This window comes from Cololabis saira, chromosome 8, assembly GCF_033807715.1.
Source record: "Cololabis saira isolate AMF1-May2022 chromosome 8, fColSai1.1, whole genome shotgun sequence".
NCBI lineage: Eukaryota > Metazoa > Chordata > Actinopteri > Beloniformes > Belonidae > Cololabis > Cololabis saira.
Window position 1 is genome coordinate 33,181,150 of NC_084594.1, and position 18,067 is coordinate 33,199,216.

The following is an 18,067-nucleotide window of genomic DNA, read 5'->3' on the forward strand; positions in this document are numbered from 1 at the left end:
TGTCTGTACAGCCGCCTGGATGAGCCGTCCAGTGTAATGTGGCTTCTACGAGCCGTTCAGATTCTGCTCCCTTTCATTACGTAACCAAAATGCAATTTACATAGTTTGGCCTCCGATGCGTAAAAAACCACGCCCACAACTAACTCCGCAGGCCGGAGCTTCCGCCATTTTTTCGTAGCGGTGTATCGCGTCATTCAAAAATAGATATTAGATGCCATAATACGTCCCTTAGAGCGGGAGCAAAACTTAGTTTGATTGTGCTTTATTTAAGTTATTACAATCGTTATTGCATTAAAAAGGGGCTGAAAACTTCTGTTCAGGAAGTCTTTCCCTGGTCTTTTATAGATGTTTCTATTGTCTCTGTTCCTTTATGCTTTTACTTCTGTTTTTTTATGTGTCTCGATTTTATTCCTTTTTGTTTATTTTGTCTGCTGGTATCTGTAGCACTTTGAGATTATTTTATGAAAAGTGCTTTACAAATAACATTTATTATTATTAGATGAAGAGCATCGCAGAGGTGTATGTTCACTTTCAGTAAAAGTTTTGGGTTTTCTCCGGCTGCTCTGGTTTCCTCCCATTAAGAACTTTTACTTCAAGAAATCAGTCCATTCCTAATAAAGAATAAATAAAAGGAGTTAAAATCGAGTTTTTTTTCCATCATACTGTGATTCTCGATTGGTGGGAAAGTGATATGTACAAATGATCTGCTCTATTGTGGGTTTTTTTTCTGAAATTATTCCTCTAAATACTGGTGATGTACATGGAGAAATCATGTTCAACATTATTTATTACATTTTAATAAGATAAACTTGTCTTGGATACAGAACAAATAGATTAATTAACTGAATGCATTAATAATCAGAAAAAGTCCCTCTCAATGACATAATCAACACAATGGCAGCAGTGGAGCATAAAAATAGTGTGGTGAGAATATGGCTCTTTTAAGGTTCAGACTTCTTGTCATCCGTGCACTTATCACAGACATTTATTGTTCATAATGGTTTAAAATCACAATATTTTATCAAAATTTATATTTATTTTTGCATATTTTTAGATGTCATATACATTTCAAGGTTGGACCAAAGGTTGGGTTTAGGCAGCTAACTAACCTTTATAAAATCTTCAGTTTTATAGCATAGAAAGGAATCATATTGCCAACTCATCCCCAGTGTAAGTAGCAAAACGTGAATTAGATTAGACAGTTTAAAAATGATCAGGACCTTCCGGCAGAAAACCAATCAGAAGAGGACACTGTGAATATTCATGATGTATTGCTAATACACAACCTGCCGTAGGGGGCGCTGTGTCGATACACAGATTATATTATCGTTCACAAGATTTACAAAACTGTTATACTTCTTATAATATATACGTCTAGAAATGAAGAATATTTCAACAAATACTTGAATGGAATGAAATAACAATGTTTTAACAAGCCACATGTTGTTCATCTGGGACTGTTTACCTTTAAAGCCTGGCAAGGACCTGGTTTATTATGATGATGATGATGATTGTTATTGTTGTTGTTGATGAAACTATAAGTGTGTACAACGAAACTGCCCTTTCTAACCATGGCTGAGATGTGTCAGTCTTAACTAAAGCAGTATTCAAATTATAAATCAGATAACTTTCTTGTAAAAGTGCATTCCCTTTCATACGCCACAAGATGGTATTGTGGACACAATTTGTATAATGTATAATAATCACAACTGTATAAAGCCAAAGAGACAAGACACCCAAATTGTCACATTGCATTTTATTTTGATAAATCTCATCTTTTAGACATCCATACAGAAATTGCAACAAAATATATCATAATGGTTTGTGTAAACAATTTTAGACTGAAGAATCAGTCAAAAAAAAAGCAAAAAACAACACAGGCTACTCTAAATAATGGGGGAAATCACAGGTAGCATGGAAAGCTTTTTCCCAAACATCTTTTTCCTGTCACTTTGTGGGCGGAGAAGTGGGGCAGACCGGTCCAAGCTGGAAAATAGAGACTCTCCATCAATCCTCCTTAGCAATTATTGCCACAAACAGTTCAACAAGTATCTGTAAATTGATCTATACCACATAGAGATGAGTACCCACATTTGCTACGGCATAAATTAAGGCGTTCAACATGGATGTGCGTGAATGTTGCGGTGCTGATCGTCTATTCAACAGAGCTTTAGGGCAGCGTCCGTGTGATGGAGCTGCTGCATTGATGCCAGATGTTTAACACCAGAGAAATGCTTCAGTTGCAAATATTAACTTGTCAAGGATCCAAAGAGGCCTTTTCATTTATTGATGTGTAAACGCATGATGGACAAACAACATTTTGGTCATTTGTACAGTCAGTGAAAAGAAGCTTCTGCACAACAAAGTGTTTGGCAGTGTTTGCATGTAGTTATAACTACACCCACTTTGCAGATAAGTACTGATAAGAACTGGACCACCATAAAAAATATTGTTAAAAGGGTTTGGCGTTGTAAATGTTATTCCATAGGCTACAATGGATCCTTAGAAAAATATTTCCTTTAATGCAGCATTGCACATTGCAAAAAAAAAATCCAGAAATTGCACAATAAATTATTCTCTTATTTTTTTAATCAACGGCAATTTTCTTTCTCTTAAAGTTTACTGTTCTTACACTGATTTCAAGCATGACTATACAATCTCCTTGGAGTAAATATTTCAAAATAATTATATTTTTCTGAATACTTTGAAGAGTACAGAAAATATGTCATTCTCTTGAGCTTTGTTGACACCCTGAGAATATGTCTTTTGTCAACACATTTAAAACGTTGATGATTAGAAGATCAGTTTGAAACTAAGAACATTTCAAATATATTTCTTATTCAATGACTCCATTTTAGGTTTTAGACTCTGTGTCTATTCAAACGGGGTGAAGTAAACGTCATGTTATAGTGTGTAACACTAACAATAACTGTAGAAATGGACTTATAAATAACCACATTACAATCTTTGTTTGTTTTTCAGTTGACAGTCTCTCTCGGAGTGACATATAGATATAGATACTATTACAAAACTTACATTCTGAAGGTGGCATGCTTGGACGGGTACTGAAAAGAGAGACAAGGCCACAATCATCCTCCTTTCTTCTGGTTAAATGCTTTTGTATTCACCACATGAAGAGACATTTTACAGCACAGAGGCTCTGAATAAGTCCATATTTTGAATCATATAAGGACATGTTGCATGTTCAAATGAAGGACTGAAATAGATAAATAGATCAGAAATGCAGCATTTTGGGTATTTCGTATATTCTTCTAGACTTTCCCAGACCCACTAGTTTGCTTTCTTTCACCCCTTCACCGTGTTCCTCCACTCCCAAACCGACACCATGCTCCATCTCTTCCTCGTGTTTCTCCTCACCTCCTCACTCTCACTTCCAGTTTTCATCCAGCATCTCAAACAGGGCCTGAATCAGTCGGTCATCCCTGTGTCTGTATGGCTTGGCGTTGTAGAAGCCATCGCTGTAGTCATTGTAGATGTTGTCCTCGGGGCTCCGGTGCTTATTGATCAAGTCCAGGGCCTGGGACAGCTTTTGCAGTGGGAGTCTGGGGTCGGGTAGGGAGAGGCTCTGGCCCGGTTGCTGCTTCCTCAGAGCAGCGGAGGACCGTGCTAAAGTCTGGTGCTGCTGCAGAGCCGGGGGCTGCCGGTTGAAGGCCGTCTGGAGGAGACGCAGTAGGGCCACGGAGGAAGAGAGAGAGGAGTTTGAGGCCGTTTTGGGTTCCTTCTCAGGATTTGAAGGAGAGGCTTGAACAGCCTCAGTCTTCAGAAGAGGGTGAGCCTGTGTGGGCTCCTGCATGACCAGACAAGTAAAGACAAGATGATGTAGGTTCCATGTAAGGACAGGAAATCATGACAATCCAACATTTAAACTTTATTGGTTGTACATTCCTTTGTTGTGCTGTATTTTCTTCTTTAAGGGGCAAACGCGAAAAAACAAACACCTTTAAATTTGATACATTGTGTCAACAATGTAATATACAGGACTGTCTCAGAAAATTAGAATATTGTGATTTTCTGTAATGCAATTACAAAAACAAAAATGTCATACATTCTGGATTCATTACAAATCAACTGAAATATTGCAAGCCTTTTATTATTTTAATATTGCTGATCATGGCTTACAGCTTAGGAAAACTCAAATATCCTATCTAAAAAATTTGAATATTCTGGGAATCCTAATCTTAAACTGTAAGCCATAATCAGCAATATTAAAATAATAAAAGGCTTGCAATATTTCAGTTTATTTGTAATGAATCCAGAATGTATGACATTTTTGTTTTTTTAATTGCATTACAGAAAATAAAGAACTTTATTACAATATTCTAATTTTCTGAGACAGTCCTGTAATATCTCTTCATCCTACTCCAGTACCTCCACTTCAACTACAACTACACATTCATGAGTCGGACACGGCATTGTTGCATGTCAAAATAAATGTCTTATCTGATGTTTTACATCTCCGTGTTGATTTTTGCTCTGCACATTTTCAGCTGTCAATAAATAAATAAGTTTAGTGGCCTACAGTTCCGATCCTTCATGAAATTTTAAGCCACATCTGAGGTGAAACTGTTTTTTTGCTTCTCACATCTAAGAAGGAATGATGAAAGAATGACATTTTCAAATCCTGATTTATTTATTTGTTTTTACTATGTCGTGTGATTGATCAGCTGCTATCTCCTGTGCACCGCTTCGGTGATTCGAAGACCTTTTCAGTACACTGGGATTAATAGGAAGGCTCTTTGGAAACAGGCTCTGGTACGCCCCGGATCCTGAAGGCCACAACTTATACAGTGGTGTACGTGCGCTACTATGATAATGCTACTCTGTCATCATCATCATTTCTCCTAGTTACCTTTTCCCCATTTTTCATTTCGTTCATATAATCCATCCTTTTTGAAGTTTCTAAACTGTGGAGCTGACAAATTAACTGAATGATAATGATTATTATTTATGTGAAATGTAGGTTTTAGTGCTTCCAGTGGCTTTTTGTGGGGGCTTACTGATGTCGAGCCAGCGGTTTCCCATCATCACTTTCAGAGTGGCCAAGTGCAGCTTAAGTGGCTGGAGATGATGTGAAGGTAGGAGGGAGGGTTTTACAGTTCAGTATCTCCAGTAGTGAGCTCTATGTAGTGAGTTGTGTGTGTGGGGGAACAATGAAGTGAAACTGCAAGCATTCTTCACTGTGTCATCTCACGTCACAAAGATAAAACATGACAGATTTGTTGTACACTATTAATGACGCATTCGGAAATTGGTGTAAATTTATTTAATCTATCTCAATTTATTGACCAAATCTAAACATAATCTACTTCCCTGTAAATTGAAATCTTACCAACATTTTAGGCCAGATACATTTTAATGACTATTTTTAAATATGAAAGTCATTCTTCTAATAATAGTTTTCTGTGTTTATTCATCCAGATATTTATTAATTCTGAAGCATTCTTGGTTTCCATGGCACCATGAACCTTGGAAGAGAGCAGCTGATTGTTCTCCACTTATTTACTTTCAATTATATTTTTAAATGACTTCTTTGAATTCCAACTTCCCAAGTATGTGTTCCTATTCTAATGCCTGTTTGTTTATTACATCTGCAAAATTTCCCTTTCTGAAATAGAGGAAACTATTCTGTAACCTTTGAAGTTCCTCCTCTCAAATCTGACGACTTTATCTGTTTATTATCTCGGTCATTCATCTCCCTCACGACTCCCTTCACTGATATTCCATTCAGCCTTGGAAATCCTCATCCTTTGTTTTATGACATCCTAGCTGCTGACTTCTTTTGTACTCACCTCCATCATTTCATCCATATGCTCCACACCGCGCCGGTCATTCTGCACGGCGTTGTAAGGGATGTACACGCGGGATTTCTTCATGTGGTCTGGTTTCTCTGACGTTCCGTGGAGAATCAGCTTCCAGTTCAGGATCCGTCCTTTATTCTCCATGCGGCCAGACTTTGAGAGATGTAAGAAAGAGCAGAGGCTCAACAATGACATGAAAGTGTTGTAAAACAGGCCACTCGCTTACAGAGAAGGTTCTGAAACATGTCTGCATGTCATATACAATTACAGTTTTTATATATTTAAATATTTACATAACACAATCATGGTTACTTCCATAAAGAAGGGAAACAAATTTCAAATCAGATCATCCTAATTGTGAAAAACTCACAGTATCTGTGATTTTTAGGGTCCAGGTACCAGCAGGATCTTCTCCCCATGTATGGACAGACATGAAGTCCCAATTTCTGAAGCCATTAGATGACGTGTCCCTTTCACGCTCAGCCAAAAGAACTGTAGTTGTACCTGAGGAAAAACCCCAATGGAAGGGATCATTTGAAGACTTTGCTACTTTGCTTGCATGTGTGTGTGTTTGTGTTTGCGTGTGCATGGCTTTCTTACCAGCTGGGGAGGTGAGTGTGATGTGCAGATCTCCTCTTCTGGTGTACTCGATACTGGCTTCCACCTGCACGTGCTCCAGTGAGCCGATAGCGTTCTCCTGCCCCGCGCAGGCTTTGGTTGGAATCTCTATAGTGATCTCCCCCGCTGCTTTCAGCTCCCTGCGGGATTTTTCAAAATAGTTATGAATGCACAAACAGACCCTTAAGAGAACAGGAGTCTGTTATAAGGGCTCAGATAGTGCAGGTTCTTAGTAACAAGCAACATGGCGCTAAAAAAAAATGCTGCTGCTTTACTTGTGTGTATGGCATGCTGCTGTGTAGTTAGTTAAATAACAATCACCAACATACATAATATGCATATGCAGATTTAGAAACATTTGGTCATTCATTTGGGAAACAGCTAATCCCCATCTCTCCCAGACATGAATGAAAGGATTTCTGTGTTCAAGCTGGCACAAAGCTGGAGGGGGTTGTGGACCACTAAGCACTGACGGAAATGTCGAGCCAAATCCTTGGGATTAAACAGGGATGTAGCGAGGTAATGGGGAAACTGGGTGTCATTGCTATTGAGTCTCATAATCCAAAGTAAACTACAGATTGGACCCTTGAAGAACACAAAGCTCAGATAACCACGACCCTAAAAGTTACATGGCAGCACAGCAGGAAAACAAAACAGTAGTCAGTGAAAAATCAATCTTTCCATACCGTGGCTGAAAGGAATCGTCTCTGACAATGCATTGCTTCTTTTCTGGCACATGCTTCCAGGTGGCTGGATCAGCGAGGTCCACCAGAGCTTTGGCATTAAGGAGTCCAAAACCAAAGCGACTGTTAACCATCAACCCAGCTCCGTTCTTCTTCCAGCCAGGATTATTGGCCAAAGGATCAAACTCGGATGTCCAGACCACGATGTGTTGTAGATCTCGCCAGGTAAGTTCGGGACTGAAGTGATGGACCAGGAAGAGGATCAGAGAGTTTTCAAAGACACACAAAGTTGCATGACGTTAATCAACTCTAGGTGGTTGCTAAGAAGAAATAGAAATGATGTTTTTGACATTTATAATAATTTGCATAACTGCATACTTTTGTTCCAGAGCCAGGGCGAATATTCCAGCAGCCAGCGGTGCAGAAGCTGAGGTCCCAGTGTGAGTCTGAGTGCACTCATTGTGCAGATCCGCACTCGTCTGAAAGCAAGCAAGCAAATAGATCCGAAATCAATGTAAAATTCAAGACTTTTAATGACTTTTAATGAATGAATTTTCTCTTAAACGAAATTGCAGTGTTTTGACAGCAGAGGCCAGTGTTGCTACTTACAATCCTCTGGTCAGTGTAGTCTCCACTGCTGTACGCCGTCGCCAGCGTGGAGGAACACTTCTCAGCGTACCAGGGGGACAGGCCCTGCTGGGACGCACTGCTGATTGAGATGGTGTAAAGGCTGTCTGTGTAGCCGTCACAGTCACAGTTATCACCCTGGCGGCCGCCATTCCCTGATGCCCAAACAAAGATAGATCCTTTCCCACCACGACCCTACAGAAGACATGACAGAGAAAACAAAGCCTTGGTTGTCTTGCATCAGATATCTCACTGTTTGTTGCACTACAAAACCTCTTCTTATGTATAATACATTATTAATACAAATACAGTGATGATATGGTCATTTTTTAAAGAAAAATATAAGGGTTTAACTAATGATTTAGAAGTACAAAGTCTAACAATAAACATTAATTTATTTTGGACCATGTTTTGACACAGTCACAATTTGACAGGCCATTGCTAACCTTTGCAAAACAACTGCAGTAGATGGCGTTGTGTCATTAGAAGCATCATCCTTAGCAACATACTGCATTATCCGTATTGATCCTGTTCTATCTTATTCCCATCACCTCCACAGATAATGGCTCCCATTAGGAGATTACACCAACTGAATGTGAATAAAAACTGTCCTTCCTATAATTTACCTTCTGAATGCCATATTCAAAAGCCTTCTGGGCCAGACGACCAGGACCCTCCACTGTCTTGCCATCATCATTGGGTCCCCAACTGGCACTGTAAATGTGCACGTGTTCTGGATTGAATCCAATGGAGCTGGCCTCTATGGCATCAGTCACTATCCCATCCAGCATACGGATCCCTGAGCAAGGAAAGATGGGAAATAAAGGAGCATGCTGGAAATTAGCTTACACATACATACATACATACATACATGTATATGTATATGTATATATATATATATATATATATATACATATACATACCGTATTTTCTGGACTATAAGCCCACCTGCATATAAGTCGCATCCGCTCTATTTTTGAAAAAGTAATTAAAAAAAGATATACAAGCCGCACCTGCATACAAGCCGCATCCGCTCTATTTAAAAAAAAAAAAAGATATGCAAGCCGCAGATATTTATGTTGTTAGATTAGATATTAACTACATGTACAGAAGGATTTTGAACTGTAAATGATGTACATGTTTGTACCTAAATAGATCCTTTCCTAATAGTGTCTTTTAACACGGCAGCAACTTTGCTGATTAAAACGGGACAGAACCAAGAGAAAATAACCAGTATTTATTTATCTATTTATCTGTTTGAAATCTGCTTCTACTTCTATCTGCTAAAGAAGAAGTAGCGTATTTTTCTTTGCATTTATTTTGTCTTAGTTTTGATTCTAATTCCGGTTAGAGCGCCCCGAGCGGTGGAAGAAAAATCCACAGAATAGCCGCACGTTTGTATAAGCCGCATGGTTGAAAACCTATGAAAAAAGTAGCGGCTTATAGTCCAGAAAATACGGTATATATATTACTGCCTACTACTGCTCCATTTACAGCCTATTCCACTGGTACAGCATGTCCTGAACTCATTGCAACTGGGAAAGCTTTACATGATTATTCGCACAGGAACATCCAAGGGCCACTTTTCAAACAGCTGTGTCATGGTTTTAGGCTTAATGTTTCAGGGTCAAATGTCAGATTTATTTATTTTTTTTAGAGAATCATTAGAATGCATAAAAATAAGGCTTTTATGGAAACACTGAAAAAAAATTGCTCACCAACAAACAAAACACCAATGGGGGCTAAATTAAGCTCAAATAGAAGGCTTGGTGTGACTCTAAAGGAAGGGCCATTTGGGAGCCATAGGAGTTACTGTTTTAAGGGCCCCAAGCTAAACGAGTCCAATCTTTGAAAAGAGCCAGGCCTCCATCACTGTGTGTTTGGTCAGGGTGTAAAACAAGCCAGGGCAGTCTGTCAGCAAGTGGATGAAGTTGTACTTATGATCACTCAGCAAATGGTGCGTAGAAAGCTGGGGACAACAATCCATCCCAAATACATCCAAATACCATGACATACAGACAAGTAGGTCCTCTGTGATGGTGGCAACTCATGTATTCATCTTAAAGACAAAACACAAACAAAGATCTTACCGCCAACTTTTGAGTTGTACGCCACTCCAACTCCACATTTATTGTTGTCTGCTTGCATAGCAATCTCTCCTGCACATCTGGTGCCATGCCTGAAAAGGAATGACATGTTCCAGTGATATTTACACTTCTAGAAATGCTAGAAAGTATAAACAGGTGTATAGAAACATTGAAGGTTTATCTGGTGATCTCCTCGACATGTTCCTTATTCAAGACTGTCCCAGCTCCGTGTATCAATAAAGGTTATTTTGAACATTTTCCCCTGGCTTCATCATTCCAAAGATTGCAAAACTCAGTTGATTTGAAACATAAAATTAGCTCAGAAATGTAATGTATAAAGTAGGTAATATTTCTAAATACAAGCAATGAAAAACAACTTTAAATGTTATAAAATATTTATTTAAAGGAGCTTGAGGCTCCTTTTAAGAAATGAGCCTCATTAGCGCCACCCTTCTCCACGACGGCCGTTGGGGGTACTGCAGCCAACAGTGAAGCCGGCACGGGAGAACGGGGAGAACGTGCATGCAGCGTCATGTGACGTCACATCCGCAGCCCAGCGCGGGAAATTCGTGACCGAATTGCAGCACATTTTGCAGCACACAGCCTGTTCAAGGCAAAGGAGAGATACACTAGAGGGTTCATTCCTTTGGGTTTGGAACGCTTCATCTGACATTATTACTAGAAAACTTAAAACGTATACGGATTTTTATCATAAATCCTGCCACAATCCGGCCTCAAGCTCCTTTAAGAAAGTAGAATTTGGTTAAAGTTTTTGACATACTTGTTTTCATTGGTGGAGTCATATCTCGGAAAAGGGTCTGGGTCATTGTCGTTGAAATCATAGCTGGCAGCTGGATCCTTTAGGACAAACAAAGGAAACACTTTCAGTCTTTTTATGTTAAAGAAAAAAATAAATAATTGCAAAAAATATCAGTTGACGTAGGAGACAGAAACTTTTATATAGGTTTGTAAGGACTGGCTTGTTGTCATGGTGACACTTACAATAATACTTATAATGAGAGAAAAGTGGTGTGACCAAACAGTGACCGCACATGTACTGAATCCTTCTGAGGATGAAGGAGTGTAGCTGTGCAGAGATATCGCTCCAACACACTTCTAACCCCTAAACCTGATGATTGGATCACCATCAGGTTGTCATCCAGGTTTACACAAGTCTGTAAATGGTTCACTAAGGTCCAGGTGTGTTAGAGCAGAGCAACATCTAAAGCGGTTGTATCCAGTAATCAAGTTGTAAAAATAAATCAGGGGGGATGGTGGATTTTATCATATGGGGACAGATAATTTGTGCTGATTACAAATAATATAATATATTACAAATAATAGCACTGACCAAAACACCTGCAGAAGTAAAATGGATCACTGCAAAAACTCAAAATCTTAACAAGAATATTTGTCCTATTTCTAGTTAAAATGTCTCATTTTAGTAAAAAAAAATCTCATTACACTTAAAACAAGACTCATCACTGGAAAAAACAACAATTTTCACCTGTTTCAAGTAGATTTTCACTTAAAATAAGTTGAAAAATCTGCCAGTGGAACAAGATTTTTTTGCTTGTAATGACAAGATAAATGTTGTCCCACTGGCAGATTTTTCTACTTATTTCAAGTGAAAGTTTACTTGAAACAGGTGAAAATTGTCAGTAAGTTATTTTTCTGGTGTTATTTTTCTGGTGATGACTCTAAATGTTGAAATAGCAGTAAAACCACATTCGTTGATGAAATGACATAAGGGATGGAAAGGAGGGATGGCAGTTTTACAGGGGGGATGATTTGGACCGTTTTTCTTTCAGGGGGGATGATTTGGACCGTTTTTCTTTCAGGGGGGATGCTATCCCCCCTCATCCCCCCTCAACTCCAGTACTGGTTGTATCCAGTTGTGGCTTTAAGGGCCGCTGTCCTGCATGTTCTAAATGTTTCCCTGCTTCAACAAACCTGATTCAAATGAATGCATCATCATCAGCTTGTCATCAATGTCTGAACGAGCCTGTTCATGACACATTCATTTGAGTTAGATGCTTTGAAGCAAGCAAACATCTAAAACATACGAGGCTCCGACCCTCAAGAGCTGTAATTGGACACCCCTGATGTAAAACATGCATGACAGCAGTCCCTGAGGACCAGACTTGAAGGACACTGCTCTAAACAATAGAAATGATGCCTCATTGAGCTTCCATTCAGTCGTGCTCATAATTAACTGCTTCCCCTTTCAGACTGTCAAAACATTATTGGAGGTATGAGAAATAATTTCAATTTCAGCATCCCCCCCGGAGACAGACATTATCACATAACAGATCTATCAGAGTCTTTATGAATCGTCTTGTAAGATGTCACCAGCAGCGTTACTATAGCAACGCCAGACCCAGACAAGGGAGGCTGTCTCCATGGAAACAGTGTCTTACGTAGTTGGAGTAGATATCCGTGTGGTTCCACTCCAGCCCGTCATCAAGAACGGTGATGACCACTCCTTTTCCTGTGATGCCTTTCTGCCACACAGGGATCACATGCAGGTCCAGCTTCGGCAGCGACGATGACGTCCGTGTGTCTTGCTGGAACACAGTGACACAATAATGCAATCAAGCATCTCCCATGACCTCTGACCACTTCACTGAAACAAGTTTGAGTAATGTCATGTGGAGGGTGAGCAGAAAATAGTGTCTTCCGGGCTACCGACTCTGACAGCGCATCCACTGACCTTTACAGAAATGTATTACCGGACCGTCAGCTTTGCCTTTGTTTGAGTCCACTTCTACTATAGGACCACTTGCTGGCAGATTACTATTTGAAGGTCAAAATAATTCAGGCTTTTCCAGAGTCAAATCTAGCAACTCTAGATGAATTTAATCCTTTAGATTCGTTGTGATAGCTGAAATGGAAATGTATTGTTTTTCCACTGATTTTCAAGCTCAACTCACATTCAATCCCCTTGCCAAATAATTCAGAAATCAATCTCTGAATCTAAGGTTACGCAGCATGGGATGCGGCAAACTTGTCTTAAGTTGAGAATCAGAAGGGAAGGAGGGAGAGCGAGTAAAGGGCTATTGCCTGCCTGCTGTCTGCCTTGGGAAGTGTGTGATTCAGAGCTGGAGACAGCAAAGACTAAAAAAAGAACTCTGCTCTTTCCCTCTTTGTGCATAATGCACAGACGCTGCAGAACACCACCTCTAGATATGACTCATCCTGGTGATGCACTACCTCCACGTTGACTGCCTGTTTTTACCCCATCCTCTGACTTATTGTCTCCTTCTTTATTCAGCTCTAGCTGTAACTAGACCACACATCTCAAAGCTTACTTGTGACATTTCTACCCATGTTGCACAGCAAATTGCCTGAGAGGCATTTTACTCCCGGCCACCTCACAATGACTGTTTGCCAGTTGTATTGTAACACCAAGCACATAACTTGTTGATGGTTGGAGCAGCTGAAGGGGACAAATGCAGCTGTTATAAACCCAGCTGCTTCAGTGAATCTCTCTGCACTGACTGAATGCTGTAAGGAGGTGTATGGAAGCACACGCCAGCGCACAATGCTCAATTAACACACACACAGCATGGACACACACAAAGCTGTGCATGCCAGAGGAATTTCAGACTACAAGTATGAGTCATCCCTTAATTAAATTCAGATGGTCACCCACTCGTAACAGATAAAGACACTCATCCCACTCTTAGCCTCAGCTCTCAACCTCTACCATCACACTGACTCCAGCTGCATCGGGAAGCTCCACACTCACTCCAATATCAGCGCCCGTCCGGTTTGTTGACGTCACTGTCTTGTAAGCTGTGGCGTGTCTTTGCATTGCCGACACACCACCACCTTTCATTACCTCTCGTCCTCTGTGCTTTCTGCTCTAATCCTTTCCATCATTATCATATGTGCCCTCATTTGCTAATGCAAGAGGTTAAAAAAAGCACTGTTACACAGTGATGGATGCAGGAAGCTGACACCTGAGACAAGTGTTTTTTGCTGCATTTTTTTTCTTTACGGAGAATGGGAATAAATTACAGTGCCTCAGATGAGTTATAACGTAGCCCTAGCAATGACACCGACATGGGCTGATGTGGAAATACACTAAGTGGCACTTTAAGGCCATTTCCATTAGTGTCATCATCCCTCATCGGCAAAAATGATTCATCTCAATTTGTTTTCTCATTTTCCACCAGCTTGACTCATATTCAGTTTATGAAGGGTGAAAAAAAAGGAGGAAGAGAGGCTGAGACAACGAAATGTTCTTTTAAGTCAAATGCGCACACATGCATCACATCACACATATGAAAAAAAAATCAAGGATTTGTGAACTGCGATAACAGATCCGCTTCACCTGTTTTTACCCATTAATCCAAGCCATGTGAGCTCAAACAGCCAATAACAGAGATCATGCATGTTTTCTGAAGCTTAACAACTGGTTGGGAACAAGCGCTGACCTTATATAAAAACACTTTACTAATAACTATTAGATAAAGATGGATCATTACATGCTACTATTAATTGTGAAGTGAATATTCCAACACTAATACGACATCATACATTCCCAGCTTTAGATTTTATTCATTCATGGACTCGTCAACACAAATCTGTCAAGCTTTTGAGAACAACTTGTAACTAAATGTATTAGTATTAGAAATGAAAAAGGATGAGCAGCTGTGACGGTTGACTGTTCTCTGCTACTACTTGGCCTCAGTGGTCTAAAACATGCCATTCTGGGTAAATAGGAAGTTAATTCTCTGTGCTCTACCCTGCTGGATTATAGTCTCTCCAGTCCTCTCATCTCCACTAGGGACTGTATAACCAATTAAGCAAATGACTCTTTTGGCTAGAACTGCTTGATAGCGTTGTATTATTTCATCATTTTCATGGTTTTCTATAGAGAGAATGTGTTTACCGTTTAGCTTTGCATCCCTGAAAGTTTAATTAATGGACACTATCACACACACACACGAACACACACAAACTTACTGTGACATCTGATGTATGTGTGATTTTTTTTTTCTCCCACACATGAACTCAATGATCTCTTGCTCAGAGCAGTAACCATGTGAAGCTGTCAAAACGCCCCACATGTTTTAGTTTGTATGTGTCTGTGGAAAGCAGACAGACTGCATGCAAAAAAAGTGATGGATAGATAATAAACTTTGGCCAGAGCGGTGGACATCATCCCAGATTGATTTTTCACATCTGTAATGTTCTAATATTTTCTATAGAAATTATAATTTAAAGAAACATTTGCTGAATATGCCATCTTTTACTGTTCAAGCTTTCTTGGAGACTCACCAGATACCACTGCTGGTTCCACATGGGATCATCAAACAGCTTATCTACCGAGCAGTCCCTGCACTCCCTAAGGGCTGCTCGCTTGCTGCGTCGTTTTTCATATTGCTGCTCTGCCCACAACACCTGTTTAGACAAATTAAGATATTAGATTTCATCAGGCTTTAAAGATTAGGTCAAGTGCTCGTACACAGACCAAGAAAAGATAATTCTTTAAAAATACAGAAGAAAACCCACCCGATCATCCTCTGACAGGCGCTTGGTGATGTGTTCGGCGCTGCGTTTCATCCTGTGAGGATGATTGCGGTGTTTGAGTAAATAAAGGTCTTCCAGGGCCCCAATCTGCAGGAAAGAAGGCAGGATGTCAGACAAGCAAAATATTTTCTAGGAAATTACATAACATCAGCCATCTGGTAACCAAGGCTTGTCATACAAGTTCATTTTTAATCTTTAGTTCACCTGTGATTTAATGAATGGCAAACAATAAATAAGCTAATGGAATATTTAAGCTGGTATTAGCCAAAATATTTCTGTGATTTGTTATTATCTTGAGTAGATGATCAATTTCCCATGGTTGAACCAAGTATTGTAACAAAGTGTTCTATAATGAAAAGTAAAAACTACAGTTAAGATAACTGCATTGTGTATTCAACAGAGAATGTTTAATAACAGACTGCTGCTGTTCAGAGCTACAGGTATCTAATGAAGTGGTCTTAAAATCAAGACTGAAGGTGATATATTTGTATAAGAGGAGCTTGCAATATTCAGGCTAAATTGCTGGGAAAGATATGGGTGTACAAAACCGGCCAATTCTAGTTATGTGTTATCAGAAGTGGGTAAACAATGAGTCATAGCCTGATTAAGCCCTTGTCCTATAATTAAACAGGGTGCTCAAAATGCAGTGTTCAGAGGCTATCACAGATGCAGAGAGTTTTCAGTCTAATGTTCTTATTAACCAAAACAGAATAATTCATACTGCTGCTGTTGTGACACAGCTTTATAGGTTACTGCTTAATTAAAATTTCATGAAATGTTTTGTAACCAAGCGTCTGTTTGATGACAAGATGTTTGATATTCAGATTGAGCATTTTTGTTCTGGTTCCAGGTACTTGCCTAAATAGCTGGTTCCATTAAATTTGCCAGAATACATTTCATTTTGTTCTCGTTTAAATCGCCCCCCTCTTAACTGGTATATTTCGGAGGGCGTTGTTTTGCCATACCTGTCGGACCAGCTCGTAGTTGAGCTCCCTGGCGATCGCCTGGGCTACGGTGAGCCCGCCGGGAATCTCCACTGCCCACTCGTTCAGGTACTGCCTGTCCGTGAACGGAGAGCCCAGAGACCGGCAGAGAAGAGAGCACAGCACGGCAAAAACACAGCACAGCACCGCCGGACCACATCTCATTTCCATGTCAGAGCAAAATTCAACCAGATGGGGGAAAAATAAAAATAAAAAAAAAGGTCAGCTTAGTTATCCCCGAGAAAAAGCAGCCCAAAACTCAAGATGCAAATGTCGGACGGTGAAAACAACAGAAATGTCCTTATATATTCAGTTTCTCCCGCTGTTGAGATGGTGGAGCGTTAACCTGCGCGTTATTGGTCTGCCTGGGGGAATGGAGTACTGTTGATAAGGTAGGGCTGGTCTGAGCGCTCCTAATAGCGATGGGGAGGTGTTTACACGTCAAATTACTGGGGCTCTGACGTCAGCCTGGCGTCTATCTTTCGTTAGATTGGGTTCCTAGTCCTCAACTCCCTGAGAGAAAGTCTAAAAGGCGGGGAGGAGGGAGGATGTGGGGGTCCTGGCTAAAAATATAACAGTGTTTATCCCTGGAGGAAGCGACAGTGAGAAGGACAAATGCAACAAACCACACCAATCGCATGTGATCACAAGATTACTTGCTGATACTTTATGTTTATGTTATTTGTTTCTGGTACAGGTTTTGGAGGAAGTAGGTCTGGAAAGATTCCCCGTCTTTCCACGAGCTGTGGTTGCGTCATCAGGTGAGGGACAAGATGTTCAGCACCGCGGACAGCTCCTCGCCCCCGGGCTGATCACACACACGCTGGTCCTGCAGCTGGAAACTAGTACTACATTATACTCACTGGAAGAGAATGGATGAGTCAACAACTGATAAGTATTCAAAATTAAAAAGCTAACAAGCTATCCAACATCAAGCTACGAGCATATGGCTTTATAAATATAGAGTATGTTATTGAAAATGTTTATGGATTCATTCCAGTTATACACACACACATATATATATATATATATATATATATATATATATATATATATATATATATATATATATATATATATATATATATATATATATATAATAATTATATTATTTATATATATATAAATTCGTATACGTTTTAAGTTTTCTAGTAATAATGTCAGATGAAGCGTTCCAAACCAAAACGAATGATTCCTCTAGTGTATCTCTCCTTTGCCTTGAACAGGCTGTGTGCTGCAAAATGTGCTGCAATTGTGACCGGAATTTCCCTCGCTGTCCTGCGGATGTGACGTCACATGACGCTGCATGCACGTTCTCCCCGTTCTCCCGTGCCGGCTTCGCTGTTGGCTGCAGTACCCCCAACGGCCGTCGTGGAGAAGGGTGGCGCTAGAGAGTCTCATTTCTTAAAAAGGAGCCTCATGCTCCGATCGGATGCCCCGATACCATTTTTTTCACACAGAGTATTTTAATTTGTGTACTCGCCGATACCGAGTATCGATTCGATACTTCTACCACAAAAATAACTAGGCTAAAAATGGAATGAAAAATGCGATGAATTGGAAGACAGGTTTTATTTGCAACAGAAATTCAATTAAAAAAAAAACTCAACTGGCCGGTGTTCTGCCAATCCTTGCTCCCTGCCGAGATATGCTACTTTGTGGTTCTGCGCACGCGCAGTCGATTTTCAAAGTTTGATTGCCACGCCCAT

The 18,067-nt window shown here is 40.0% G+C and overlaps 1 protein-coding gene across 2 annotated transcripts; it reads right to left on the reverse strand.

Annotated features, from left to right (window-relative positions):
• Nucleotides 1-1,754: 1,754 nt before the first annotated feature.
• pcsk1 (proprotein convertase subtilisin/kexin type 1) lies at nt 1,755-16,771 on the reverse strand. 2 transcript variants are annotated; one of them, XM_061727830.1, is made up of 16 exons: nt 16,341-16,771; nt 15,358-15,462; nt 15,124-15,246; nt 12,255-12,401; nt 10,616-10,692; nt 9,838-9,926; nt 8,374-8,546; nt 7,730-7,942; nt 7,499-7,599; nt 7,124-7,357; nt 6,420-6,577; nt 6,190-6,323; nt 5,811-5,972; nt 3,379-3,808; nt 3,037-3,065; nt 1,755-1,986 (listed from the first exon to the last, which is right to left on the reverse strand). In XM_061727830.1, exons 1-14 carry the CDS (start codon nt 16,527-16,529, stop codon nt 3,389-3,391), a joined length of 2,325 nt encoding a protein of 774 aa, XP_061583814.1. In that variant the 5' UTR covers nt 16,530-16,771; the 3' UTR covers nt 1,755-1,986; nt 3,037-3,065; nt 3,379-3,388. The 2 variants fall into 2 exon arrangements, with proteins under 2 accessions (XP_061583814.1, XP_061583813.1); XM_061727829.1 differs by having other exon boundaries at nt 1,755-3,808.
• Nucleotides 16,772-18,067: the final 1,296 nt, after the last annotated feature.

Coding starts and splice junctions, on each gene's coding strand:
- pcsk1 (XM_061727830.1), bottom strand. CDS start 16,529: ATGGAAATGAGATGTGGTCCGGCGGTGCTGTGCTGTGTTTTTGCCGTG. Junction 10,693..12,254: donor CGGATATCTACTCCAACTAC/GTAAGACACTGT, acceptor TTTGTCCTAAAG/GATCCAGCTGCCAGCTATGA. Junction 7,600..7,729: donor ACTACACTGACCAGAGGATT/GTAAGTAGCAAC, acceptor GCTTGCTTTCAG/ACGAGTGCGGATCTGCACAA.